This window comes from Pelodiscus sinensis, unplaced genomic scaffold, assembly GCF_049634645.1.
Source record: "Pelodiscus sinensis isolate JC-2024 unplaced genomic scaffold, ASM4963464v1 ctg34, whole genome shotgun sequence".
Lineage (NCBI taxonomy): Eukaryota > Metazoa > Chordata > Testudines > Trionychidae > Pelodiscus > Pelodiscus sinensis.
This window is the reverse complement of record NW_027465849.1, coordinates 8,443,482-8,468,514: the sequence shown is the minus strand read 5'-3', so window position 1 is coordinate 8,468,514 and position 25,033 is coordinate 8,443,482. Positions and strand designations below refer to the sequence as shown.

Sequence of the window (25,033 nt, the reverse complement as noted above, 5' to 3'; positions counted from 1 at the left end):
CACTCATCTGCCACCTGTTGATGTGTAGAGGCTGCAAAAGCTGCATGTCATCAGGGGAAGGAAAATCCCATGGGAACTGTAGTTGTGCCATTTTAAAAACAGCAGCAAACCACAAAACATGGTATTATAGGATGCAGCAGGGTTGGAGGTATCTAGGGAAGAATACTCACTAAAACGTTGCTTGTTCTTTAACCCAAAGGCCCAGGTACACTTGTGGGAAGTCCGATTAACCCCTCCTTTACCCTGTGGCGGAAGGTACATTTCTGATTTTGGCTTTTAAAAAGGTGGGCTCTTTTAAAACCAGGGGACTTTAAAAAGTTGGTGTTATTGTTTAAATGGTTGTTTGTGTTTTAGGGCATATGCAGGAGACGGGGGGGGGGTCTCTTGAAAAGTAGTTTGCAGCGAACTCTTGGTTTGGAGTGTTTTTAAATACCGCGTTTTTTACTGTGTGCAAAGGGTGTGAGTTTTTAAATGGTTACAAAAGGTGATTTTGATGTTCAAATTGTTTGTGAGTTGGGGGGGGACGTGCACGCCTTGTCGCCAATTGTTGGCGTTGAGCGTTTTTTAAAAATATTGGGGATTTTACACTGCGAACTGTGCTTTGGGGGGGGTGGTTTAAAAAGGAGCTTTCGATTGTCGGGTGTCATTTAGGGCCATGCAGGAGGAAGGTGTGGGGATGAACTGAACAGTATTGTGTTGCAAACTGTTGAAATGGAGTGTTTAAATAGCTGGGTTTGACGGTCTCTGCAAACACGGCTTGCCAGCTCTCCAAGGTGCCTTTGCACCAACTCCAGGAGTCTGTGGGTTTTAAAAGTATTTAGTTGCAAACTGTTGGTTGGGTTTGGAGTGTTGAGAATCCTGTGCAAAAGGGGTGGGTGTTGGGGGGGGAAGGGTTGGGGGTCTGGCTGAAACTGGCGCACGTGGTTTGGGGTTTAGGGGCCCACCTAGAGGAGAGGGGCGGCTTTCTGGCCCAGAACGTTGCTGCAAAGTGGCTTGGAGGGGCAGACGCACCCGGGTTTTCCCTCTGGGCCAAGGGTGCTTTTCAAACAGGTGGGCCACGTCGGTTCCAAGGGGTCGAGTCCCGATTTCGGGGCACGTGCAGGAGGCAGGCCTGGGGCTTGTGACAAGGATTTGCCTGGCCGAGGGGTTTAAACCCCTCCCCCTCTGGAGGCTACGTGGGGCTCCGCTTGGCTCCCTCTCGGGGGGACGCCGGGGAGGGGCTGAGCTGGTGGTCGGGGCTGTTGGCAGAGGATCTGCAGGGGCTGGGCACGCGAAGGCTGCTCCCCCCCAGAGCAGGGAGGTTCTGGAGCCGGGGTCACGTCACCCACTCGCGGGAGGCCGGCGTTGGCACCGGTGATGCCCAGGGTCGGCCGCCGGGCTGGCCTGGGCCAGGCGGCTCCTTCCAGGCCGGGGTCCTGGGGTGAATCGTTGCCAGACTCTGGTGTCCACTACCACCCCCCTGGCACTGACGCTAGGGCCCTGCTGCTGGGGGGGAGCGGCCAGGGTGGGGGGGGGGAGGGACATGCAAACGCTCCAGGGACACAGCCTGGACAATCTTCCCTCCCTCCCCCCTTCCAGCAGCCCTCCCCGGGGGCGGGACGCAGGCCAAGCCACAGTTGCACAAGGGGGTGATGTAAGGGCGACGCCCATGCCCGGGTCCCTGGGGGCCGGGTATTTAACCGCCCTGCCCCGGCCGCCGGCAGCACAGGAGAAGGGCAGGGCAGCGAAGCGGCTCCCAACTGGCCATGGAGCTCCTGGGGGCCGTCACCCTGGTGCTGGTCATCGGCCTCTCCTGCCTCCTGCTCCTCTCCAGCTGGAGGCAGAGGCGGGGGGCCGGGAAGATGCCCCCGGGCCCCCTCCCGCTGCCCCTGCTGGGGAACCTGCTGCAGGTGGATCTCACCAACATGCGCAAGTCCCTGCTGGAGGTAGGTGGCTTTTCCTGGGACCCCCAGGCTGCGCCCGCCACCCCCTGCAGGCCCCCCACTAGGGGCACTGGGAGGTCCAGGGGGTAGAGCTGTGGGGGGCAAAGGTGGGGTAAAGAGGTATGAGGAGGGGCAGGGGGTGGGGGGGCAGGACACGGCTTGCTGCAAGGGGTCTGGGGTATGGGGCGAGGATCATGGGGGGGCAGGACACGGCTTGCTGCGAGGGGTCTGGGGTGCGGGGCGAGGATCATGGGGGGGCAGGACTCGGCTTGCTGCGAGGGGTCTGGAGTGTGGGGCGAGGATCATGGGGGGGCAGCGTGGGACGGGGAAGGTGCTGAGTTGGGATGGGGTGGATGTGGGTTGGCGTCGGGGGATCAGGGTTGCTCGGGGGGGGGGGTGCTCTGCATTCCACTCCCCGTGTCTCAGGGTGTCCCCGTCCCGGCGGCAGATCAGCGAGCGCTACGGGCCCGTCTACACCCTGCACCTGGGCCCCCGGCGGGTGGTGGTGCTGTGCGGCTACCGGGCCGTGAAGGAGGCCCTGCTGGACCAGGCCGAGGACTTCGGCGGGCGCGGGATACAGGCCACTTTCGACTGGCTCTTCCGGGGCTACGGTCCGTCACCGCCGGGGGAGGGGAGGGAGCCGGGGGGCGCGAGGGGGCAGCTCCCAGACGGGCCTACGGCGGGCGCCCACCCGGGCTGCTCCGGCCGTTCCCAGCCATCCCGAAAATCTCCGTGCCGCCCCGATCGCAGCAGCTTCCTGCCCGTTGGGCCCCGAGACAGGTTCTCCGCTCAGCGCCCCCGGGCTACGGCTGGGGCCTGTCGCTGCTTGGCTGCCAAGCCACATGGCGGGTCCAAAGTCAAGTTTGGGAGGGCGAACGTGGGGGGGGGGGGAGGGGGAGTCAATGCCGTTCCCTGCCCCCGCCTGCATTTCATTCGGCGGCTTTTGGGCGTTTTTTCAGGGCCAACCGCCCGGCTGTTCTAAAGCCGGATCACAGGGACACCCCACGAGTCCCTGAGCAATGGGGGGGGGGGGCGGGGGGGGGGGGAAATCCGGCACTCTCGCCCGCTGCATTTCTCCGGGCAAAACCCGTCTCTGTTTTATTGATTTGTGCGGCAGCTCGGGGCCCCAGCTACCCCCCCCCCCGCACCATCGGAGAAATAAAACAATTCCCCCTCCCCGGCCCCCGCGGGAAAGGTTCTCGTTAGCGCCCCCTAGTGGCTGGTTACAACACCCCGGGGTCCCTGCCTCACGGCCTGGCTCCTCCCCCCCGCCCCCCCAGGAGTGGCTTTCAGCAACGGGGAGCGCGCCAAGCAGCTGCGCCGCTTCTCCATCACCACGCTGAGGAACTTCGGGGTGGGGAAGCGCGGCATCGAGGAGCGGATTCTGGAGGAGGTGCACTTCCTGCAGGAGGCCCTGCGGGGCACAAAAGGTGGGTCGTGGGCGTGGAACGGTGCCCCCATCCCCGCCCCGGAGCCAGCCTCACAGCACCCATTGTGCAGATGGGGAAACTGAGTCACAGAGCGGGGGCAGGGCCCGCAAGGAGGGGTCAAGCCTAGGAGTTGAGGCGTAGGCTCTGCCAAAGATAGCCCTACTCTGCCTCCTGGGGGGGCCGGCCGGGGTGGGGGGGTGCTGCAAGGATGGGGGCAGGTGGCTGCAGTGCCAGGCATGAGCAGGTGGCCAGGCCTATTGCGATGCAGCTCCGGGTGAGCTGCGACTTGGGGGGCTGGGATCCATCTGGGGGCAGCCCCCTGCTAGCATGTGCCCCACCCAGCAGTGGGCGTCTCCCCCCTCCAGGTCTGCCCTTTGGTTGGTCGGGGGCATGTCCCATCCGGCCCGGGACCCACCTGAATCAGAGTCCAGGCTCCAGGCGAGTCGCCCACAGCCCCCCCAAGCGGGCAAAGTGCCCTCCCTCCGTTCCCTCGACACCCGTTCCAGGTGCTTCCCTTTAGCAAAGACGCTCAGGACGCCCTTTGGGCAGAGGGGGAAACTGAGGCACGGAGCAGGGAGGGGGCAGGGTTGCGCGTGGGGTGCTGACCACGGACACAGATGGGGTGGGCTGAAAACCGGCGGGTGCGGGCGGGACTCCGGGCCCGTCGCCACCACACCGGGGGCAGGCGGTGGCTACGTGGCTGGCGGCACATTTGCCTGCAGCACGGCAGGGCTGTGTCCCCGCGGACCGGCGCGAAGCTGCGCTCGCTCGTGGGCGGGGTGGGGGTTGACGCCAATGAGGGCGCCAGCGTAGCTGGTCAGTTGCCAGTGCAGGCAAAGACGTGGCCAACGTGGAAAGGGGGCGGGAGGCGACATGTGAAACCAGCCTGCGAGGACAGAGATCAACCTGAGAAACAGCCGGCTCAGCACTCACAGCTGCCAAGCAAACAGCCCCTGGGCCCGGCAGGCCCGGCAGGGGCGAGGCAGGAACACCCAGGAGGGTTGAATAACGGGGGGATGCGTGGTTCAGACTGCCCCTCAGGGCTGGTCGGTGGGAGCCCGTGCGCTCTGGGTGAGGGGGAAGAGGGCGAGGGGCAGAGCCGGGAACAGCGTGGGCTGCTCGCGAGGGCCGGGTCAGTTCTCCTCCTCTCCCCCTCGGGGCCGGGCCTCCAGCCAGGGATCAGGGGACCGTCGGCAGCGTTCCCTGTGAGCTGGGCGCTTGGGTGGCCGCTCCAGAGAGATTCAGTTGCCTCTCCGCCCCATTGTTGGCTTTACTGGTAGTGCACATTCCCGGTGCACACCAAAAAATTATTCCGCACGTGGACGTGGCACATGGCCGAGGGATCCGTGGAGGCGAGATGCTCCGTGGCACTGCCCCCCACGCCACCAGGCACCCACCCCATGCGTGTGCCCCCCCCCAGGTCTGCCCTTTGACCCCACCTACTTCCTGAGCCGCTCCGTGTCCAACGTCATCAGCTCGGTGGTGTTCGGGGACCGGTTCGACTACGAGGACAAGGAGTTCCTCTCCCTGCTCTACATGATCACCGAGAGCTTCCGCTTCACCGCCACCGCCTGGGGGCAGGTACGCCAGGGTCCCCACCGGGGGGAGCGGCCCAGCCCCCCGCCACGGCTCCCAGGCCTGCCCGTGGGGACGGGGGGGCGCTGGCTCCTCCGGGCCAGGGGGTACGGAGCTGGGGAGACCAGAGTGGAGCTGAGGCGGAGTCTGCGGTGCTGGGTGCCACCCAAGGGAACGTGGGCGGGCGGTGTGAACCGGGAGAGATGAACAGACTGAGGAGGGGGGGCAGGGGAGGGACCCCCCAGCTCTCCACCCCGCCCCCATTCAGCGGCTCCGTGGCTCTCCCTGTCCCCAGCTCTACGAGATGTTCTCGGGCACCATGTGCTACCTGCCTGGCCCCCAGCGCGAGGCCTTCAAGCAGCTGGCCGGGCTGGAGCAGTTCATCGAGAGGAAGGTGAAGGCGAACCTGGAGAGCCTGGACCCCAGCGCCCCGCGGGATTTCATCGACTGCTTCCTGACCAAAATGCAGCAGGTGCCGGGGGGTGGGGAGGGGGCGGAAGCTGGAAGAGCAAACGGCCTGGTTCTAACCGGGGCTTTGTACTGTACCCGGGTCAGACCGGGGTTCAGGCGTGGGGGGCAGGGAAATCGAGCCCCTTGGAAAGCACAGAGCCGGGGAGCAGGTGCAGGTGCAGGGCTGGAACTCCGTTGAGCTGGGCTCTGCCACCGCCTGCCCTTGTGGCCTTAGTCACATCACAGCATCGCGCTGTGCCTCAGTGTCCCCCCTGCCTACGGGGAAGGAGAGCTGTAAGGGGGGGATTGTGGTTTGCTTCATTTTTGTGCAGGAGCAGCCAGGAGCAGGGACAGCGCAGCGACGTCCCGGCTGGCGTCTGCCCAGTCGAATCGGGAAGGTCCTCACACGTCCCTTTGCCCCGCCTTGGTCTTTTCCAGGAGCAGGAAAACCCGGCCTCCGAGTTCTCCCTCAAGAACATCGTGCTGACCACGCTCTCGGTCTTCTTCGCCGGCACGGAGACGGTCAGCACCACGCTGCGCTACGGCCTCCTCATCCTGCTCAAGCACCCCGAGATCGAAGGTAGCCGCCCCGGCGCACAGGCCGCCCAAAGGACCCGGTGGGGGGCGCCCGTGGGAGGCGGAGGAAGCCGGGGGGCGGGGGCGGGCGGGTTGGCCCTCTCCCATTGCGATTCCAGGGCTGGATTCAGCCTTAGCTGCCCGGGGGCCAAGCCAGAGTCGGGTGGGGGGCAGCTCCCGCTGGGGCCAAGCCGGATTCCCGCCGGGCCCCCCTGGAGCTGTGCCGCCGTCTCCGCAGAAAAGATCCACGAGGAAATCGACCGGGTGATCGGGCGCAACCGCGCCCCCAGCATGGAGGACCGGAGCCACATGCCCTACACCGACGCCGTCATCCACGAGTTCCAGAGGTTCTGCGACGTCATCCCCATGGGGCTGGCCCGCCGGGTGATCCGGGACACCCCCTTCCGGGGGTACATCATTCCCAAGGTAGCGCCGGCCCCAGGAGGGTGGGCTGGGCAGGGTGCTGCCTCTGGGAAGTTGCGTGATCTAGCAGGCAAGGCACCACACTGTGGCTGGCTCTGCTACTAGCTCATTATGGGGCCTAGGGCCTCACCCCTGCCTCAGTTTCCCCACGTTACACTCACCTGTGGGGCTCGTGATCCCTCCCTTTCCCGTTTCCACTGTAGGCTCTTTGGGGAAGGGAATTCGCACGCAGTGGGCAGCGCCCATGTCTGTCAGGGTCTGTGCGGCTCCGGGCAGCACCGGGGCCTGACCTCAGCTCTGGGGGCTCCTCTGGTCCCCTAGTACCCGTTACCTGACATGGGCTGCCTTGGCATGATACGCGTGGAAAGCCAGGAGGCGCCTGCTGTGTGTGGTGTACGGCCCAGCGCTGCGGTGGCAGCGGGGGGTAGTGGTCAGAGCCGGGTCTCCTGGGGGCGGTTCCCAGCTCCGGGAGGAGCAGAGCGCAGTTGCCGGAGCTGCGGGCGTCGGGAGACAGGCGACGAGATGGGATCTCCCAACCAGCCGCCCCGCGACGTAACCTTCGCTTTGGGACAGATCGCGCCTGCGCCGGGCCGTGCCCGCGGGCGATCACGCGGCTCTCCCGTCTCTCCCGCCAGGGCACCGAGGTGTACCCGGTGCTGGGCTCCGTGCTGTATGACCCCTCGCAGTTCAGCGCCCCCGAGACCTTCGACCCCGGCCACTTCCTGGACGGCAACGGCCACTTCAAGAAGAGCGATGCCTTCGTGCCCTTCTCCATCGGTACGGACCCTCCCCCGAGCGCGGCGCTGCCCCCCCCCCCGCAGCGAGATCCCCCCCGGCCCGGCCATGGCTCACCATGCGCGGCTGCGGTGTCAGATCCCGGCCGGTGCGAATCCGCGTCACTGCCCTGGGACTGGATCCCGGCCGGTGTGAATCCGCGTCACTGCCCTGGGGCCGGATCCCGGCCGGTGTGAATCCGCGTCACCGCCCTGGGGCTGGATCCCGGCCAGTGTGAATCCGCGTCACTGCCCTGGGGCCGGATCCCGGCCGGTGTGCATCCGCGTCACTGCCCTGGGACTGGATCCCGGCCGGTGTGAATCCGCGTCACTGCCCTGGGGCCGGATCCCGGCCGGTGTGAATCCGCGTCACTGCCCTGGGACTGGATCCCGGCCAGTGTGAATCCGCGTCACCGCCCTGGGGCTGGATCCCGGCCGGTGTGAATCCGCGTCACCGCCCTGGGGCTGGATCCCGGCCGGTGCGAATCCAGATCCCCGTCCGTCCGTCCGACTGGGGCAGAGGGGCCGCGGGCTCAGAGCCCTCCCGGCTGCCCCTGCCCGGCAGCCCCTGACGCCCGGCGCGGGTCTCTCCTAGGGAAAAGGTACTGCTTCGGGGAGATGCTGGCCCGCATGGAGCTCTTCCTCTTCCTCACCAGCATCCTGCAGCACTTCCGCCTCCGCTCGCCCGTGGCGCCCCAGGACATCGACATCTCCCCGAAGCTGGTGGGGTTCGCCACCCTGCCCCGCAGCTACCAGCTCTGCCTCGTGCCGCGCTAGCGCCCCGGCTGCTCCGGGTGGCCCTGGGGAGGGTGGGAGGGGAGATCTGGGGAGGGGGGAAGGGAAGATCTGGCCATTTGTCACGGTGAGAACTGGGCCTGTCGCCAGATGGAGCCAAGAGGGCCAGTCTCCTGGGGGGACCAGCTTTCCTGGGGATCCGGGGAAGCAGGGCTCCCCGACGGGACCCACTCTCCAGCCGCACTGCAATCCAGGGGGACCTACACTAGGTGGAGTGACAGGCACGGCAGTAATTCCGTCCACACGAGCTGCCTGGGGGTGGCCGGGTGAGTGTCTCCAGGAGCCCGTCCACGCACCCTAGGGTGCTGGCCCCTCCCTGCCACTGGCCCGGTTGCCCCCCCGGGGGCCACGGGGCTGCTCCCGTTCCCCGCGGGGGGAAGGCACCTGGGGCTCGAAGGACTCCCCCTGCCCACTCCCCACCGGGAGCAGGGCCAGCTTGTCCATTTCAGGGCTCCCTGCTGCGAGCGGGCTCTGAATCTGCCCAGGGCTTCGACTCCCAGCTGGAGGCCGGTCCGGGAATCTGGGTCTCTGGGGGTTGGTGGAGGGGAGGGACGTTTTGTCAGTTTCACTGCTCCCGCCCTGACATTGACGAGACAGCCCATGGAGGAGAGGCCGTGGCTACAGACAGGGCAGCGTCCTGGCCATGTGTGCCCTGCCATAACGAGAGCCCTAGGGCAGCCCGATTGTGTAGAACAACCCAGCATGTGCAGCCACCCACCCCTGCAGTTACAATTCCACACTAAGCATCTTGCATGTTGTGTGATACACACCCACCCCTGCAGTTACAATTCCACGCTAAGCGTCTTGCATGTTGTGTGATACACACACCCACCCCTGCAGTTACAATTCCACGCTAAGCGTCTTGCATGTTGTGTGATACACACACCCACCCCTGCAGTTACAATTCCACACTAAGCATCTTGCATGTTGTGTGATACACACACCCACCTCTGCAGTTACAATTCCACACTAAGCGTCTTGCATGTTGTGTGATACACACACCCACCCCTGCAGTTACAATTCCACACTAAGCATCTTGCATGTTGTGTGATACACACACCCACCTCTGCAGTTACAATTCCACACTAAGCGTCTTGCATGTTGTGTGATACACACACCCACCCCTGCAGTTACAATTCCACACTAAGCATCTTGCATGTTGTGTGATACACACACACACAAACCCCTGCAGTTACAATTCCACACTAAGCATCTTGCATGTTGTGTGATACACACACACACAAACCCCTGCAGTTACAATTCCACACTAAGCGTCTTGCATGTTGTGTGATACACGCACACACACCCCTGCAGTTACAATTCCACACTAAGCGTCTTGCATGTTGTGTGATACACACAAGTACACCTCTGCAGTTATAATTCCACACTAAGCGTCTTGCATGTTGTGTGATACACACAAGTACACCCCTGCAGTTACAATTCCATACTAAGCGTCTTGCATGTTGTGTGATACACACAAGTACACCCCTGCAGTTATAATTCCACACTAAGCGTCTTGCATGTTGTGTGATACACACACCCACCCCTGCAGTTACAATTCCACACTAAGCGTCTTGCATGTTGTGTGATACACACACCCACCCCTGCAGTTACAATTCCACACTAAGCATCTTGCATGTTGTGTGATACACACACACACACACACTCCTGCAGTTACAATTCCGCGCTAAACATCTTGCATGTTGTGCAATACACACACACAAACCCCTGCAGTTACAATTCCACACTAAGCTTCTTGCATGTTGTGTGATACACCCCCCCTGCAGTTACAATTCCACACTAAGCATCATGCATATTGTCTGAAACACACACACACACACACACACACACACACACACACACACATATTGCAATTACTAATCCATACCAACCATCTTGCATAGTGTGAAACACACACACAGACACACACACGCTGCGATTACAAACCCATGCCAAGTCTCTCGCACATTGTGTGCAATCCATTTTGTCACGATTTCGGGAGGACGCCATTTACAAGCCGGTGGCATTTCAGGGCCCACAGCTCGGTTTCCAGCTGAATTTCGAAGTCCACGGTGTCTCTCCTAAGACGAGTTCTGGGCTCACCCGTTCGGGCTTGTTGGGGGAGGGGAGGAAGAGCCTGCTGAAGACCCGTCACTGGAACGGTGAATTTGGGGGGTGACTATTCGTGCCAGGCCCCAAACAACATCCCGTTCCAGCAGAACCCTTTCCCCAGAGCTGTACCCTCCAATCGGCATCTGGCTTCCGACGGGGGGGCGGGGCTGCCTGTGACACGGGGGCACCAGGACTTGTGCTTGCTTCGTGCACCACGAGGGATCCGAGCGAGCGGCCGCGACACGGGCGAGCGCGTTCGTCACTCGGCCTGGCAGGGCAACCGCTGCTGGTCACCTTGTGAAATAAAAGCCTCCCGTGCCGTCTGCGTGTTCACCTTTGTTCCGGGGTCTCCACCGCCGCGTGTGCTGGCGGAATACGCACGTAGGGGAAACCGCTGCCCTTCACCGAGCCTGGTGTGAATCTAAAGTCCCTCATTGACCGTCTGAACTCAGAACGTTTACGCTGATTCACCGGAAGGGCGGGTTGGTTTTTTTTCCGGTTTCTCACCAGAGCAAAACCATGCCCAATAAATTGGCCCAGAGCCGGACCCCGCGGAGCCCTCCTGCCGTTTGAACCATTATCCAGAGACCTTCTCAGGGCGGCGTTGGATCCGGGGGGTTGTTTCGTTTTTCGGGGGAGGGGTCACGCTTTTTTGTTTTGGGTGTAAAAAGAGAGTTACGTTTCAAAACCGCACACGGCCTTTCAAGACGAGAGCCTGTCAAAGCTCACCGCAAACACTTCCAGGGGAATACAACCCAGCATCCCACGACTCGAGACTCGACTCGGGTTCATTGCTTGTGACTTGAGACTCGACTCGAGACTCGACTCGGGTTCATTGCTTGTGACTTGAGTCTCGACTCGAGACTCGACTCGGGTTCATTGCTTGTGACTTGAGATTCGACTCGAGACTCGACACGGGTTCATTGCTTGTGACTTGAGATTCGACTCGAGACTCGACTCGGGTTCATTGCTTGTGACTTGAGTCTCGACTCGAGACTCGACTCGGGTTCATTGCTTGTGACTTGAGACTCGACTCGAGACTCGACTCGGGTTCATTGCTTGTGACTTGAGATTCGACTCGAGACTCGACTCGGGTTCATTGCTTGTGACTTGAGACTCGACTCGAGACTCGACTCGGGTTCATTGCTTGTGACTTGAGACTCGACTCGAGACTCGACTCGGGTTCACTGCTTGTGACTTGAGATTCGACTCGAGACTCGACTCGGGTTCATTGCTTGTGACTTGAGACTCGACTGGAGACTCGACTCGGGTTCATTGCTTGTGACTTGAGATTCGACTCGAGACTCGACTCGGGTTCATTGCTTGTGACTTGAGTCTCGACTCGAGACTCGACTCGGGTTCATTGCTTGTGACTTGAGACTCGCTCATTTTGTTAAATCGACTCGGTGAAAAAATTGTCCAAAAATGCCGCTGTTGTTTGTAACAAACCGCCCACAGCAGTCAGGGCCGGACGGAGGCCTGGGCGAGCCGGGAAGCTGCCCAGGGTGCCAACCGACGGGGGTTGCCTGATGGCAGCTGTAAGGGGCACGCGGTGTCCCTTACAGCTGCCATCAGGAGCCACGCACCCAGCTCCTGCAGCGCCAGCCCCGCGGTGCCGGCCAGCAGCGCCCTTCCCTGCACAGCTGCGGGGCCCTGCACGACCTGGTGTGTGTGCCAGCCGCACTGGCTGGGCCGGGCTGGGCAGTGCATGCGCCGTGTGCACGCCAGTGGTCGTGGCCGGCGAGCACATGAGCCGTGCGCACTGGGGGTGGGCCTGCGCCCTGCACCCGGGGACGGCGCCGCACGCCCAGGCTCAGGGCGCCAAAAGGGCTCAGGCCGGCCCTGACTGCAGCAATCGCATCCCCGCCGCCCAGCTGCACTGCTAGTAGTTAGCCAGTACGGCAAGTGTGATGTATGTTAAGAAATGAAAACAGACAGTGACTATTGTTATTTACCGACGATGGCTTGTACAAAAGTGACTTGATCTTTTTTAAATTCACACTGGAGACTCCACTTGAAAGTGACTTTGGGGGCTCGAGACTCGACTCGAGACTGAACTGTCGTGACTTGAGACTCGACAACGACGACTTGAAGACAACACTGCGCGTCGGGTTTTGTGAGTGAAATGGGCTGCCCAGTTGGACCCACCTGTAGTAAGTTGAGGGTCGGGAACATGGAGTCCGCAGGCCTGAATAGAGGCCCGTAACATGAAAGCAGCAACAGGCCTAGAATCTAGTGAGCCAGACTTTGGTTCAATAACTCAGGAGCCAAGAAAGAGACCCTCCTGATAACGGTGTAATTGTGTAAGTTAGGTGGAGCATGGGAGGACCAAGTACAGTCAGCCAAAAGGGAGGAACGGAACAGCTTAAGGAATGTCGTGGTACAAGGACTCCCTGGAGTTATGCACATACCGAGCGAGGTTCAGGACCAGGTCGGAACTGACAGGATGGCGAACAGAAGGTAAGCCCCCCGGCATAAGGGGAGGGGAGGTAACTAGGCAACAGAGGGTGGCCGCCTGGTACGTAACGAAGTGATGTACGTTGTCTGTACCGGTCTATAAAAGGACACCGCAGAGGGTGCTCTCCGGCCGACCTTGGCGGGGGTGCACTAGGCGCCTGAACGGCCGGTGTCATTGCCTAGACTTACAGAATGCACAGTGGCTTAACTCTGCCTGCCCGGTGTTGGTACCTTGTCAGCGCGGGCCATAGTGCCCAGTGGTGTATCTGTAGGATCTCTGCTACCGACTGGTAGAGCTTCGCATTTGGCAACAAACCTGCTCGATTGATTTCAAACCTTGCCTGCACCGGTTGTGTCCGGGGGCTGTCGGAGATCTCCCGTGTTGACCCAAGTAGACCCAAGTCTAACACTCGAGATAAAGGTGTGACGGCGCGTTGGGGTTCTCCCGTCTCCTGCACCCCGAAATGGCACGAACAGACTCCGCCAGCCGGTAGAATAGAGGGAGTTTATTGCCTCTCCAGGATACAGCACAGCACAGATGGAATCTGGTTACAGGAACTGGGGCTAAGAGGCCTCAGTGCCCCCCCTTGAGATGGGGGGTGGCTGGGCCCTACAATCCCAGCCCCCCTTCCCAGCTCCTTCTCCCCTGCTTTCCAGACAGAAACTAACTAACTCTCTTCCAGCCCTGCCCCCCAGCCAGGGGCGGCATCCACCTTCCTTTGTTCCTCTCCATGGGGGGTAGCTGGTCAGACAGGTTTGGAGCCCCCTTGCATAATGACTCACTCCCTGCCCTGCTGGGTCATGCTACAGACAGCAGAGGTCGCCCACAGTCCTAGCAAGGTACCCACACTACGTCACAAAAGGGCGCACCGATTGTTACGCACTCCGCCGAAAATTTCTCATCACCGACGGAGGAGAGGCCCGGTCAGGAGCACGCCAGGACGACCTGGACCAGACGAGACTGACACTGAGTTCAGACCACCGAAGGTACTGGGGGACAGAACGCTGAAGTACGACTCCACCGTCGGGACTCGTTTGGGTGCCCTGAAAACGGCGCCTTTTCTTACATTTACGCTGGGCTGACAATGTTTCTCCTGGCTCTAGAAATGACTTGGAGCCCTTCGGAGTGAATAGCTCCGGCCTTGTCTGCACTGACAAATAGGGTTGCCAGGTGTCCAGTATTGAACTGGGCAGCCCAGTATCTTTGCCTTCCATCCGGTCAAAAAAAATACCAGACACGTAAAAAGTCCAGTCTTTTCTGGTTTTCCTGACTCGGGCGTCCACCAGAAGGGCGGTTTGGACTTGCAGTGCAGGTCATGCAGCTGTGGCGGAGAGGATATTGGAGCAGGATGGGAATTAAAGGGGTCGCGACGGTATTTCCCCGGTCAGTCTTTTTTTTTGCTCAACAGAATTTTTTCCCGTTTTTTTTGGGAGGCTTGGTATTTTTTGTGAAACCATTTGGCAGCCCTATTGACAAGTTTTGTCACCCAAAACCTGCCTTTTGGTGACAACACAGGGAGGGCGTTTACACGGCCATACAACTCTTGGGGGGGGGGGGAACATCTAGTTTAGGAACAACAAACTTCCAGCCCCTCAAGAGACTTGTTTGTTCCCCTCCCTTTATTGTCGACCAAGAGCCAGTGCGGACTCTGCTGTTTGGTTTGTTGGGAGAACTGGCTTCCGCCAGGGTCCCACCATGCCTGCCCTGCTGGCTCTGCTCAGTGTCTTGTGATCTCTGCTGCTCTGCAGGCCTGCGCCCCTCCCCTGCCAAAGCTCCGGGACATGTCTGACAGCTGAGGGAGCTGCTCCCTTAGGGCAGGGGTTCCCAAACTTTTTGACATGGGGACCAGTAAATCCATTCATGAGATTTCAGAGGATCGGTAACATTCATTTACATATCTGCATATTCATTAAGCAAATGTCGAATATGCAAATACTTTGGTTTTGGTCCTCCCAAAGCCCACAGGGCCAGCTTTAGCAAAGCTTTTGATACGGCCACCCACAACATTCTTACCAGCAAATTAAGGGAATATGGATTGGAAAAATGGACTGTAATCCGATAAAACCCTGCACCACCACATCGTGTATTGAAAAAGGGCTCATTTATTTTCAGAAAGCCAACGCCATCTTTGGAATTTTGTATCCATATTCTCATTCCGGATGGTGAACGCCCCAGGTTCTCCATTTTGACACACTGTAGGGCCTTTAAACCTCACTGGCAGCCGTGGGGATATGTAAAAGGCCCGGCTTTTCCATTTGGATTCAGGGTCTGCGTGAGCCCTGAACTGTCCCGCTCCCCACTGGCCGATTCTCTCCCCCCTCTGCCCCACCTTCCCCGCTGTCCCCGCCAGCCGATTCCCCCCCCCCGCGATCTCCCCCAGCCAGCCTCACTGCCCCCGCCAGCCCATTCCCCCCCGCGATCTCCCCCAGCCAGCCTCACTGCCCCCGCCAGCCCATTCCCCCCCGCGATCTCCCCCAGCCAGCCTCACTGCCCCCGCCAGCCCGTTCCCCCCCCGCGATCTCCCCCAGCCAGCCTCACTGCCCCCGCCAGCCCGTTCTCCCCCCGCGATCTACCCCAGCCAGCCTCACTGCCCCCGCCAGCCCGTTCCCCCCCCGCGATCTCCCCCAGCCAGCCTCACTGCCCCCGCCAGCCCGTTCCCCCCCCGCGATCTCCCCCAGACAGCCTCACTGCCCCCGCCAGCCCATTCCCCCCCGCGATCTCCCCCAGCCAGCCTCACTGCCCCCGCCAGCCCGTTCCCCCCCCGCGATCTCCCCCAGCCAGCCTCACTGCCCCCGCCAGCCCGTTCCCCCCCCGCGATCTCCCCCAGCCAGCCTCACTGCCCCCGCCAGCCCGTTCCCCCCCCGCGATCTCCCCCAGCCAGCCTCACTGCCCCCGCCAGCCCGTTCCCCCCCCGCGATCTCCCCCAGCCAGCCTCACTGCCCCCGCCAGCCCGTTCCCCCCCCGCGATCTCCCCCAGCCAGCCTCACTGCCCCCGCCAGCCCGTTCCCCCCCGCGATCTACCCCAGCCAGCCTCACTGTCCCCGCCAGCCCGTTCCCCCCCGCGATCTCCCCCAGCCAGCCTCACTGTCCCCGCCAGCCCGTTCCCCCCCGCGATCTCCCCCAGACAGCCTCACTGCCCCCGCCAGCCCGTTCCCCCCCGCGATCTCCCCCAGCCAGCCTCACTGTCCCCGCCAGCCCGTTCCCCCCCGCGATCTCCCCCAGACAGCCTCACTGCCCCCGCCAGCCCGTTCCCCCCCGCGATCTCCCCCAGCCAGCCTCACTGCCCCCGCCAGCCCGTTCCCCCCCGCGATCTCCCCCAGCCAGCCTCACTGCCCCCGCCAGCCCGTTCCCCCCCCGCGATCTCCCCCAGCCAGCCTCACTGCCCCCGCCAGCCCGTTCCCCCCCCGCGATCTCCCCCAGCCAGCCTCACTGCCCCCGCCAGCCCGTTCCCCCCCCGCGATCTCCCCCAGCCAGCCTCACTGCCCCCGCCAGCCCGTTCCCCCCCCGCGATCTCCCCCAGCCAGCCTCACTGCCCCCGCCAGCCCGTTCCCCCCCCGCGATCTCCCCCAGCCAGCCTCACTGCCCCCGCCAGCCCGTTCCCCCCCCGCGATCTCCCCCAGACAGCCTCACTGCCCCCGCCAGCCCGTTCCCCCCCCCCCGTGATCTCCCCTGACCAGCCCTGCTTCCGCCAGCCCGTTCCCCTCCCTATCTCTCCTGGGCAGCTCCACTGCCCCGACCCTGCTTCCCTGCAGCCCATACCCAGCCCCCTTCCCCAGCCTGCAACAAGAACTCACCTGGTAACCCCTCACTGCGCCTCTGCCGGGATCCTGAACCATACGGCTGCATCCGCCCAGCCCGGCTGAGGACTCGGGGAACCCGGCGCTGCACGGACAGTCCGGGAGCCCGGGACACCCTGGCAGCCACGCTGAGGCCCGGTATCCGGGAAACGCTGCCTTAGGGGAACAAACAAAGAGCAAGTCATTGGGATTTCTGCCTGGCTAGGAACCCAGCGGCAGGCGGCTGCTGCTGGAAGGGGAGGGCTGGACAGGCCGCTGTGCTACTTGGGCATCCCTCAGCCCGGAGCTCCCAGCGCTACTCACGTTGCTGCTCCCAGCAGCTGAGAGGGCTGGGGGAGAACTCGGGGAGACTCCCAGATAGTGCTGGGATCAGCTCTGCCTTCCCCCCCACGGCCCTGGGGGATTCTCACCCACGATGCCTCGCTGGATCTGTCCACAGGGGAACGAGCCAGGTGGCCAGGAAACGTCGGCAGCAGGAGGCAGAAGAAGGTTGGCCGACGTGCGCACGGTGACGGCACTTTGGTCGCCCGCCCTTCCCGGTGTGGACAGAGTCTTCACGCCCTTTGATTCGGGTATCGAGCGCCACCCGCGCCCGCCGTGCCGCCCGCAACGCCGAGCGAGAGGAATTCCCCGGTGCACTCACGGCATGAGCCAAGCGGAGCCCCTGTGGGTACACCTGCCAGGCAAACACAACGGTGTGTGTTAAAAGGGCACGGCCGCCCCACACGCCTGCCTCTCGCACGGCGTCTGCGCTCACCCGCGTCCGGCCGCTCCGCACGGCCGTCGCTCCCTGTGCCGACCGGGCTGCGAAGAGCTTGGCCGGGTGAGCCCGGAAAAGGGCAGGACTCCGATTGCCCTGTATAAAGACGCCGGGGAGGGGGGTGAGCTGGTGCTAGGAGCCGAGGAACCACGGAGGCCGGACGTGTGAAGGCTTCTCCCCCGCAGAGCCGGGAGGTTCTGGAGCCGGGCACAAATCACCCACTCGCGGGAGGTTGGCGCTGGAGCTGCTGATGCCCAGGATCGGGCGCCGGGGTCTGGGCCAGCAGGCTCCTTCCGGTCCTGGTGTGCAGCATTCCCAGACCGCGGTGTCCAATATCACCCCCCCAGGCCCGGCCCCCACGTTTTGTCAGCTGACGCTACGGCCCGGCTGCCAGGGGGAGTGCCGGGCTGGGCAGGGGACAAAGGGGCCCGTCTGAAGTTGCAGGGGCAGGACGCAGGCCAAGCCGCGGTTGCACAAGCAGGTGATGTAACCGAGAGGCCCATGCCCGGGTCCCTGGGGGCCGGGTATTTAACCGCCCTGCCCCGGCCGCTGGCAGCACAGGAGAAGGGCAGGGCAGCGAAGCGGCTCCTGGCCGGCCATGGAGCTCCTGGGGGCCGTCACCCTGGTGCTGGTCATTGGCCTCTCCTGCCTCCTGCTCCTCTCCAGCTGGAGGCAGAGGCGGGGGGCCGGGAAGATGCCCCCGGGCCCCCTCCCGCTGCCCCTGCTGGGGAACCTGCTGCAGGTGGATCTCACCAACATGCGCAAGTCCCTGCTGGAGGTAGGTGGCTTTTCCTGGGACCCCCAGGCTGTGCCCATCACCCCCTGTGAGCCCCCCACCGGCTCTTTTTGTAGCTTTGGGAGGAGCTGGAGCCGGGGGGGGGGCGGTTTGGGGTGCCGTGCTGGCGGTGCGGGGGCACCAGGGGAAGGCTGCGGAGGGCCAAGGTTGGGAGTGTTGGAGGAGAGGGGCAAAGGTTGGTGTGCCGGGGAGGTGGAGCGGTGGGGCGTGCGTACAGAACAGGCTGTTCCAGGGGTGGGGAGGCTCGTAGGGAAGGGTATCTGGGGGCCGGGATGGGGATGTGGAAAAGGGGTGCTCAGCCAGGCTCTGTCTTGAAGCGGAGTGCTTGGGTGGTCCAGGAGAGAGTCAAACACCGCTCAGCTGATCAGCAGATCCCCTGCTGCCAGCCGCATGTTTCTCCTGGTGGTGCACATCCACTCGTGCCTTGGTGCACACTACAACATTTATTCCGCACATGGGGTGTGGAGAAATTTAGGGGGAACACTGGTGCTCTGTGGGGGGTGCAGTGGGGCAGGGTGCCTCTGCATTCCCTGCGCGCCATCCCCGCGTCTCACGGTGTCCCCGTCCCGGCGGCAGATCAGCGAGCGCTACGGGCCGGTCTACACCCTGCACCTGGGTCCCCGGCGGGTGGTGGTGCTGTGCGGCTACCGGGCCGTGAAGGAGGCCCTGCTGGACCAGGCTGAAGACTTCAGCGGGCGCGGGGAACAGGCCACCTTCGACTGGATCGCCCAGGGCTACGGTCGGTCGCCGCCGCGGGAGGGGAGGGAGCCAGGGGCGCGAGGGGGCAGCTGCCCACGGTCCATTGGGCGTTTTACAGGGAAGCCTCGGGCAGGTGGAGCCCGCAGCAGCCAGGGTCTGGTTCAGCATTTAGGGGCTTTTCCTCCGTCCCTCCAAAGAGAACCGGCTCCAGCCCCGCCCCGGAACCTGGGAAATTCACCCCCCACCCCGCTGGCAGGCACAAGGGGAGGGAGGGAAGCAACGTGGCGTGAATGTGGGAAAACAATCCTCCCCCCAGGGCTCGGAAACAAAACCAAGGGGGCTGGGCACCGTCCTTACCTCTCGGGTTCTTACCTCCAGCAATCGGGGCGTCCCCGTCGCAGGCCCCGCCCTTCTCGGAGCAAACCCAGAGTCCAGAGGGGCATCCGCGGAGTTCACCCCCCAGCCTGGGCAAGCGGGGGAGGAAGGAGGCATTTTACTCACTGCTGCTCACTTGCCACCCACCTGCTCGTGGCACCTCCCTGGCGCTGCCCTGCTGGACACTCGTGGCACCTCCTGGGCACCACCCTGCTGGCTCCCCGTGGCACCTCCCTGGCGCCGCCCTGCTGGCCGCTCGTGGCACCTCCCGGGCACCACCCTGCTGGCTCCCTGTGGCACCTCCCTCTCCCCGGCGCCGCCCTGCTGGCTCCCCGTGGCACCTCCCTGGCGCCGCCCTGCTGGCTCCCCGTGGCACCTCCCTCTCCCCGGCGCCGCCCTGCTGGCTGCTCGTTGTATCACAGTGGCTGCTCTCTGGCGCCGCCCTACTGGCCATTTGTCTTGTCTCTCCACCGCCCCCTGCTGGCCATTCGTCTCACCTTTCCCATGGCACGTCTGCACGGCCGCTGGCTGCTCCTGGCAGCTCTCCACCGCCACCCTCGGCTCCCAGAGCTGAGCAAGCCGGGCAGAGGAAACACCAAGCCCAACACCATTGACAAAAGGCTCTCGGGCGAGGCCTCTTTAGCTCCGCTCCTTGGTGGTGGTGGTGGGGGGGGTGGAACCGGCCCAAGCAGTCCCGGCAGGGGAGCCTACACAGGGCCGGCCCACAACATTTTGGCACCTGAGGCGGGAAGCTCCAGTGACGCCCCCGGCCCCCTCGCTGCCCCAGCAGCAGACACAATTTTCTACCCTCGGGGTCCTAGTGGTGCCCCCGCAGTTCGCCCTGAGTCTACGCAGCCTTCCCACCAGAATCACCGTCCCTCCCCCGCGCTCTGAAAGCAGAGCCCCTGCCTAGCAAGAATCTTTCTGCTGCCCCGAGCCCTGCCCCCGGGGAACAACTCGCCCAGGCCTGCTCTTCTGTGTCCCCGCAGTGCAGACCGCAGCCACCACCCTTCCCTCTGCCTGTGTTTCCCACACCCGGAGCCAAAGTTGGGGCCCAAATTCAGGGGACTGCAGGGAGCAAAACCCTGCTCCGCCTGCAGGATCTCTGGCATGCCCAGGCAAAGCCGGAGCAACCTGCATTTGCACGGACACAGCCGGGGCCTCCCCGACTTGCAGCAGGCTGTGAGGGGCACACGTCCCTCCAGACCCCGCTTCCAGGCTCTTGCTTTTCCCACCCCTGAAAGAAAAAGCCTCCGTGGAGTTTCAAAACCCGGAAGAAGGGGAGGAAATTCTCCAATTCTGAGACCTTGACGAGAAGGGGGAAAGAAAGTCACAAGAGATCCTGGGACGTTTCTGCCCAGTTCCTCTCCCGGGCCCTGGGGGGTTTTAGGGTGCAGAAAGAGGTTGGTACAGCGCCTGGCGCTGGGGGGCGTGGCCGCTCGCTTCGCAGTGAGTAAATAACACCCAGCTCTGGGAAAAGCTCCGCTCTGGCCCCCTGCCTGCGCTGCGTCTCCTCCACCCCCCACGTGGCCCCCACGTCACCGTCTGGTTCCTTGTCCCCCCCCCCCAGGCGTGGCCTTCAGCAACGGGGAGCGCGCCAAGCAGCTGCGCCGCTTCTCCATCACCACGCTGAGGAACTTCGGGGTGGGGAAACGCGGCATCGAGGAGCGGATCCTGGAGGAGGCGCACTTCCTGCTGGAGGCCCTGCGGGGCACCAGAGGTGGGTCAGGGCAGGGCCCCACCCGGGCCCACCTGAGGTTGGGAGAATTCTCCCCTGGTGCAGATGGGGAAACTGAGGCACAGAACAGGGCCGTCCCCCTGGCAGACCGGTGTCCAGGGTACAAGGCAGACATTCAGGGGACCGCAGGGCAGTGCCTGGCTTGGTGACAGACTCCCTGCCCTGCCAGAAGGGGGAGTGGGAATGGGGGAAGGCAGTGGGGACCAGTTTGTGACTAGCCTGGTGGCGGCAGGAAACCTCGTGGCCCCCGGGCCCGGGCAGAGCTCAGAGCCCACCCCATCCTTGTGCCCCCCCAGGTCTGCCCTTTGACCCCACCTACTTCCTGAGCCGCTCCGTGTCCAACGTCATCAGCTCGGTGGTGTTCGGGGACCGGTTCGACTACGAGGACAAGGAGTTCCTCTCCCTGCTCTACATGATCACCGAGAGCTTCCGCTTCACCGCCACCGCCTGGGGGCAGGTACGCCGGGGTCCCCACCGGGGGGAGCAGCCCAGCCCCCTGCCGCGGCTCCCAGGCCTGCCCGTGGGGTCGGGGGGGCGCTGGCTCCTCCGGGCCAGGGGGTACGGAGCTGGGGAGACCAGAGTGGAGCTGAGGCGGGGTCTGCGGTGCTGGGTGCCGCCCAAGGGAACGTGGGTGGGCGGTGTGAACCGGGAGAGATGAACAGACTGAGGACGGGGGGCAGGGGAGGGACCCCCCAGCTCTCCACCCCGCCCCCATTCAGCGGCTCCATGGCTCTCCCTGTCCCCAGCTCTACGAGATGTTCTCGGGCACCATGTGCTACCTGCCTGGCCCCCAGCGCGAGGCCTTCAAGCAGCTGGCCGGGCTGGAGAAGTTCATCGAGAGGAAGGTGAAGGCGAACCTGGAGAGCCTGGACCCCAGCGCCCCGCGGGATTTCATCGACTGCTTCCTGGTCAAAATGCAGCAGGTGCCAGGAGTCGGGGGAGGAGGGTGCTGGGGCGGAAGCCAGAAGAGCAAACAGCCTGGTTCTAACCAGGGGTTCACACTATACCTGGGTCAGACCAGTGCTAGGGCGCAGGTGCTGGAGTGCAGCAGAGCTGGGCTCTGCCACCGATTACCCGTGTGGCCTTAGTCACATCACTGAGTGTCCCCTCGCCCATGGGGACAGAGAGCCGTAAGCTCCTGAGAGCGGGGATTGTGGGATCCCAGTGGGGGCCTGATTTCATGCTGGGGGGGCCTCCGGGCAGCTCCCCAGCCCTGCAGCACGATGGATACACAGAAGGATTCTGAGCAGCCTCATGAGCCCGAGGGGCACTGGAGTCCGGGATCTCCTCGTGTGTTGTCACCTTCCTCTCCAAGAGCGTCTCTGGGGCGTCGTCTGTTTTTCCAGGAGCAGGGAAACCCGGCCTCGGAGTTTTTCCTGAAGAACATCGTGCTGACCACGTTCAACGTCTTCTTCGCCGGCACGGAGACGGTCAGCACCACGCTGCGCTACGGCCTCCTCATCCTGCTCAAGCACCCCGAGATCGAAGGTAGCCGCCCCGGCGCACAGGCCGCCCAAAGGACCCGGTGGGGGGCGCCCGTGGGAGGCGGAGGAAGCCGGGGGGCGGGGGCGGGCGGGTTGGCCCTCTCCCATTGCGATTCCAGGGCTGGATTCAGCCTCAGCTGCCCGGGGGCCAAGCCGGAGTCGGGTGGGGAGCAGCTCCCCCCTGGGGCAGAGCTGGATTCCTGCCGGGCCCCCCTGGAGCTGTGCCGCCGTCTCCGCAGAAAAGATCCACGAGGAAATCGACCGGGTGATCGGGCGCAACCGCGCCCCCAGCATGGAGGACCGGAGCCACATGCCCTACACCGACGCCGTCATCCACGAGTTCCAGAGGTTCTGCGACGTCATCCCCATGGGGCTGGCCCGCCGGGTGACCCGGGACACCCCCTTCCGGGGGTACATCATTCCCAAGGTAGGCGCCTGGCCCCCCTGGCCGAGCTCAGGACCCAGACGGTGACTTTGGAGACTTGTTTTCTGTTCCCAGCTTGGCCTCAGGCCAGTCACTTTCTTCCCACCCTGCGGCTGGGTCCCGTTCCTGGCTCTGCCACTGACTGTCTGGGCGACCTTGGTCATCTCCCTGTGCCTCAGTTCCCCCGCCTCTCAGATGGACACGCACACACTCAATGCGCCTTTGAGCCTTTGATGGCTGGTGCCACCTTCCCACACAGGCTGTTGGGGAGCAAAGAGCGGAGGCTCCGCTGTAGCAGGCGGGGGCCAGCGCACAGCCCCTGCGGGCACTAAGTGGCATGAACCGTTTGCTGGGGCCCGGCCCAGTGTCCCTGGGCCACGGTTATTTGCAGCTTTTATTCCCGGGGGGCTCGGAGCCCCGGCACAGACCCGGTCCGGGGATGCACATCCACACCCCACTAAGTACTGGACAGCAGCTGGAAGCAGGGGCAGTGGGGTGCAATGGTTAGAACGCAGAGCTGGGACTCCTGGGTGGGAGGGGCAGAGCACGGTCACTGGAGCTGCGGGCGCCGGACACACAGGATACGGAGCTGGATTCTGGCCTCTCCTGGCCTGTTGGATTTTGATATTTGGGGTGGAGCAGGGTCGGTGCTGGGCCGTGCCCGCGGGCGATCACGTGGCTCTCCCGTCTCTCCCGCCAGGGCACCGAGGTGTACCCGGTGCTGGGCTCCGTGCTGTATGACCCCTCGCAGTTCAGCGCCCCCGAGACCTTCGACCCCGGCCACTTCCTGGACGGCAACGGCCACTTCAAGAAGAGCGACGCCTTCGTGCCCTTCTCCATCGGTACGGACCCTCCCCCGAGCGCGGCGGCCCCCCCCCCGCAGCGAGACCCCCCCCCGGCCCGGCCACGGCTCACCATGCGCGGCTGCGGTGTCAGATCCCGGCCGGTGTGAATCCGCGTCACTGCCCTGGGGCCGGATCCCGGCCGGTGTGAATCCAGATCCCCGTCCGTCCGACTGGGGCAGAGGGGCCGCGGGCTCAGAGCCCTCCCGGCTGCCCCTGCCCGGCGGCCCCTGACGCCCAGCGCGGGTCTCTCCTAGGGAAAAGGTACTGCTTCGGGGAGATGCTGGCCCGCATGGAGCTCTTCCTCTTCCTCACCAGCATCCTGCAGCACTTCCGCCTCCGCTCGCCCGTGGCGCCCCAGGACATCGACATCTCCCCGAAGCTGGTGGGGTTCGCCACCCTGCCCCGCAGCTACCAGCTCTGCCTCGTGCCGCGCTAGCGCCCCGGCTGCTCCGGGTGGCCCGGGGGTGGGGGGATCCAGGAAAGGAACCTGCTCTGTCCCGGGTGGAGAACTGGGCCGCCCAGAGACGGGGCAGCGGCTCGGGGCATCTGACTGTGGTACCCAGGCTGGGGGCTCGCTTGGATTTCCTCCCCGACGCCTCTATGTCACCCCCTTCCTCCGGCCCTTGGGCCTGCTGATCCAGGCCTCCTAGAAACCTAGCATCCCAGGGCGGGCAGAGCCCACAGGAGGCATCAAGTCCAGCCCCCTGCCCAAAGCAGGACCAACCCCGACTCCATCGGCCCAGCCAGGACTGTGCCTAGCGGGGGCTTCTACCCGCTGTCCTGATGGGGACTAAGTGAGCTGTTCCCACTCCAGAGAGAGCTCTTGGGGGCTTTGCAATTGGCCGCTCCGTGCGCAGCGGCCGTCAAAAAAGCAAACGGTAGGTTGGGAACCATTAAAAGAGGATGGCGGCTAAGAGAGAAGCGCGTATTGCCTCTGTGAACCCACGGGACGCCCATAGCTCGCACCGATGGGGTCGCCTCCTCTCCAGAAAGATCTCTTGGCCTTGGGAAACGTTCAGAAAAGGGCACCAAAAATTTGGAACGGCTGCCACAGCCGGAGCGATTAGAAGACTGGGACGACCTAGATTTGTGGTATTCCCCGTGGGATACCTTGGCTTTAGTGAGGCATTTGGTACAGTCTCCCGTGATCTTCTTCTCAATAAACTAGGGAAATACAACTTCGAGGGGGCTACGAGAAGGTGGGTGCAGAACTGGCTGGATAACCGCTCTCCGACAGTCGGTATTGACAGTTCACCGTCACGCTGAAAAGGCAGAACAAGGGGGGGGTCTGCAGGGTCTGTTTTGGGACCGGTTCTGTTCAATCGCTTCACCCGTGATTTACAGGATGGCAGAAAGAGCACGATGATTAAGTTTGTGGCTGATCCCAAGCGGGGAGGGGTTGCAAGCACTTTGGAGCGGTGTTTCTCAACGAGTTATCAATCCCCTTGGGGTACGCGAGCGAAATCTGGGGGTACGTCAACACAACTGAAATTTGGCAAAAATTGAATTTTTGTGTTAAGTTTGACAGCGCTTTATTATTTTTGTACTTTTTACACCCAAAAATTTCATCACCCGCCCAGCTAGGATTAAGTTGTTTAAAC

General features: G+C 63.3%; 2 protein-coding genes and 1 long non-coding RNA gene across 4 annotated transcripts; 2 read left to right on the top strand and 1 right to left on the bottom strand.

Annotated features, from left to right (window-relative positions):
• The first annotated feature begins 1,682 nt into the window (after positions 1 to 1,682).
• Positions 1,683 to 9,813, top strand: LOC102448631 (cytochrome P450 2A13-like). The gene is made up of 9 exons (XM_075915587.1): positions 1,683 to 1,925; positions 2,371 to 2,533; positions 3,203 to 3,352; positions 4,773 to 4,933; positions 5,223 to 5,399; positions 5,816 to 5,957; positions 6,192 to 6,379; positions 7,012 to 7,153; positions 7,745 to 9,813. The coding sequence occupies exons 1-9, from the start codon at positions 1,746 to 1,748 to the stop codon at positions 7,924 to 7,926; spliced, it is 1,485 nt and encodes a 494-aa protein (XP_075771702.1). The 5' UTR covers positions 1,683 to 1,745; the 3' UTR covers positions 7,927 to 9,813.
• On the bottom strand, positions 8,766 to 17,410 carry LOC112544737 (uncharacterized). 2 transcript variants are annotated; one of them, XR_012898954.1, is made up of 5 exons: positions 17,069 to 17,410; positions 16,722 to 16,987; positions 16,309 to 16,467; positions 9,185 to 13,835; positions 8,766 to 9,008 (listed from the first exon to the last, which is right to left on the bottom strand). It is a non-coding gene; the product is annotated as an uncharacterized LOC112544737 (long non-coding RNA). The 2 variants fall into 2 exon arrangements; XR_012898955.1 differs by having other exon boundaries at positions 8,930 to 9,008; positions 9,191 to 13,835.
• A 138-nt stretch (positions 17,411 to 17,548) lies between these two features.
• LOC112544738 (cytochrome P450 2A13-like) lies at positions 17,549 to 24,957 on the top strand. The gene is made up of 9 exons (XM_075915586.1): positions 17,549 to 17,849; positions 18,444 to 18,606; positions 20,512 to 20,661; positions 20,976 to 21,136; positions 21,426 to 21,602; positions 22,026 to 22,167; positions 22,403 to 22,590; positions 23,288 to 23,429; positions 23,687 to 24,957. Exons 1-9 carry the CDS (start codon positions 17,670 to 17,672, stop codon positions 23,866 to 23,868), a joined length of 1,485 nt encoding a protein of 494 aa, XP_075771701.1. The 5' UTR covers positions 17,549 to 17,669; the 3' UTR covers positions 23,869 to 24,957.
• Positions 24,958 to 25,033: the final 76 nt, after the last annotated feature.

Coding starts and splice junctions, on each gene's coding strand:
- LOC102448631 (XM_075915587.1), top strand. CDS start 1,746: ATGGAGCTCCTGGGGGCCGTCACCCTGGTGCTGGTCATCGGCCTCTCC. Junction 4,934..5,222: donor CCGCCACCGCCTGGGGGCAG/GTACGCCAGGGT, acceptor CCCTGTCCCCAG/CTCTACGAGATGTTCTCGGG. Junction 5,400..5,815: donor TCCTGACCAAAATGCAGCAG/GTGCCGGGGGGT, acceptor GGTCTTTTCCAG/GAGCAGGAAAACCCGGCCTC.
- LOC112544738 (XM_075915586.1), top strand. CDS start 17,670: ATGGAGCTCCTGGGGGCCGTCACCCTGGTGCTGGTCATTGGCCTCTCC. Junction 20,662..20,975: donor GGCCCTGCGGGGCACCAGAG/GTGGGTCAGGGC, acceptor GTGCCCCCCCAG/GTCTGCCCTTTGACCCCACC. Junction 21,137..21,425: donor CCGCCACCGCCTGGGGGCAG/GTACGCCGGGGT, acceptor CCCTGTCCCCAG/CTCTACGAGATGTTCTCGGG.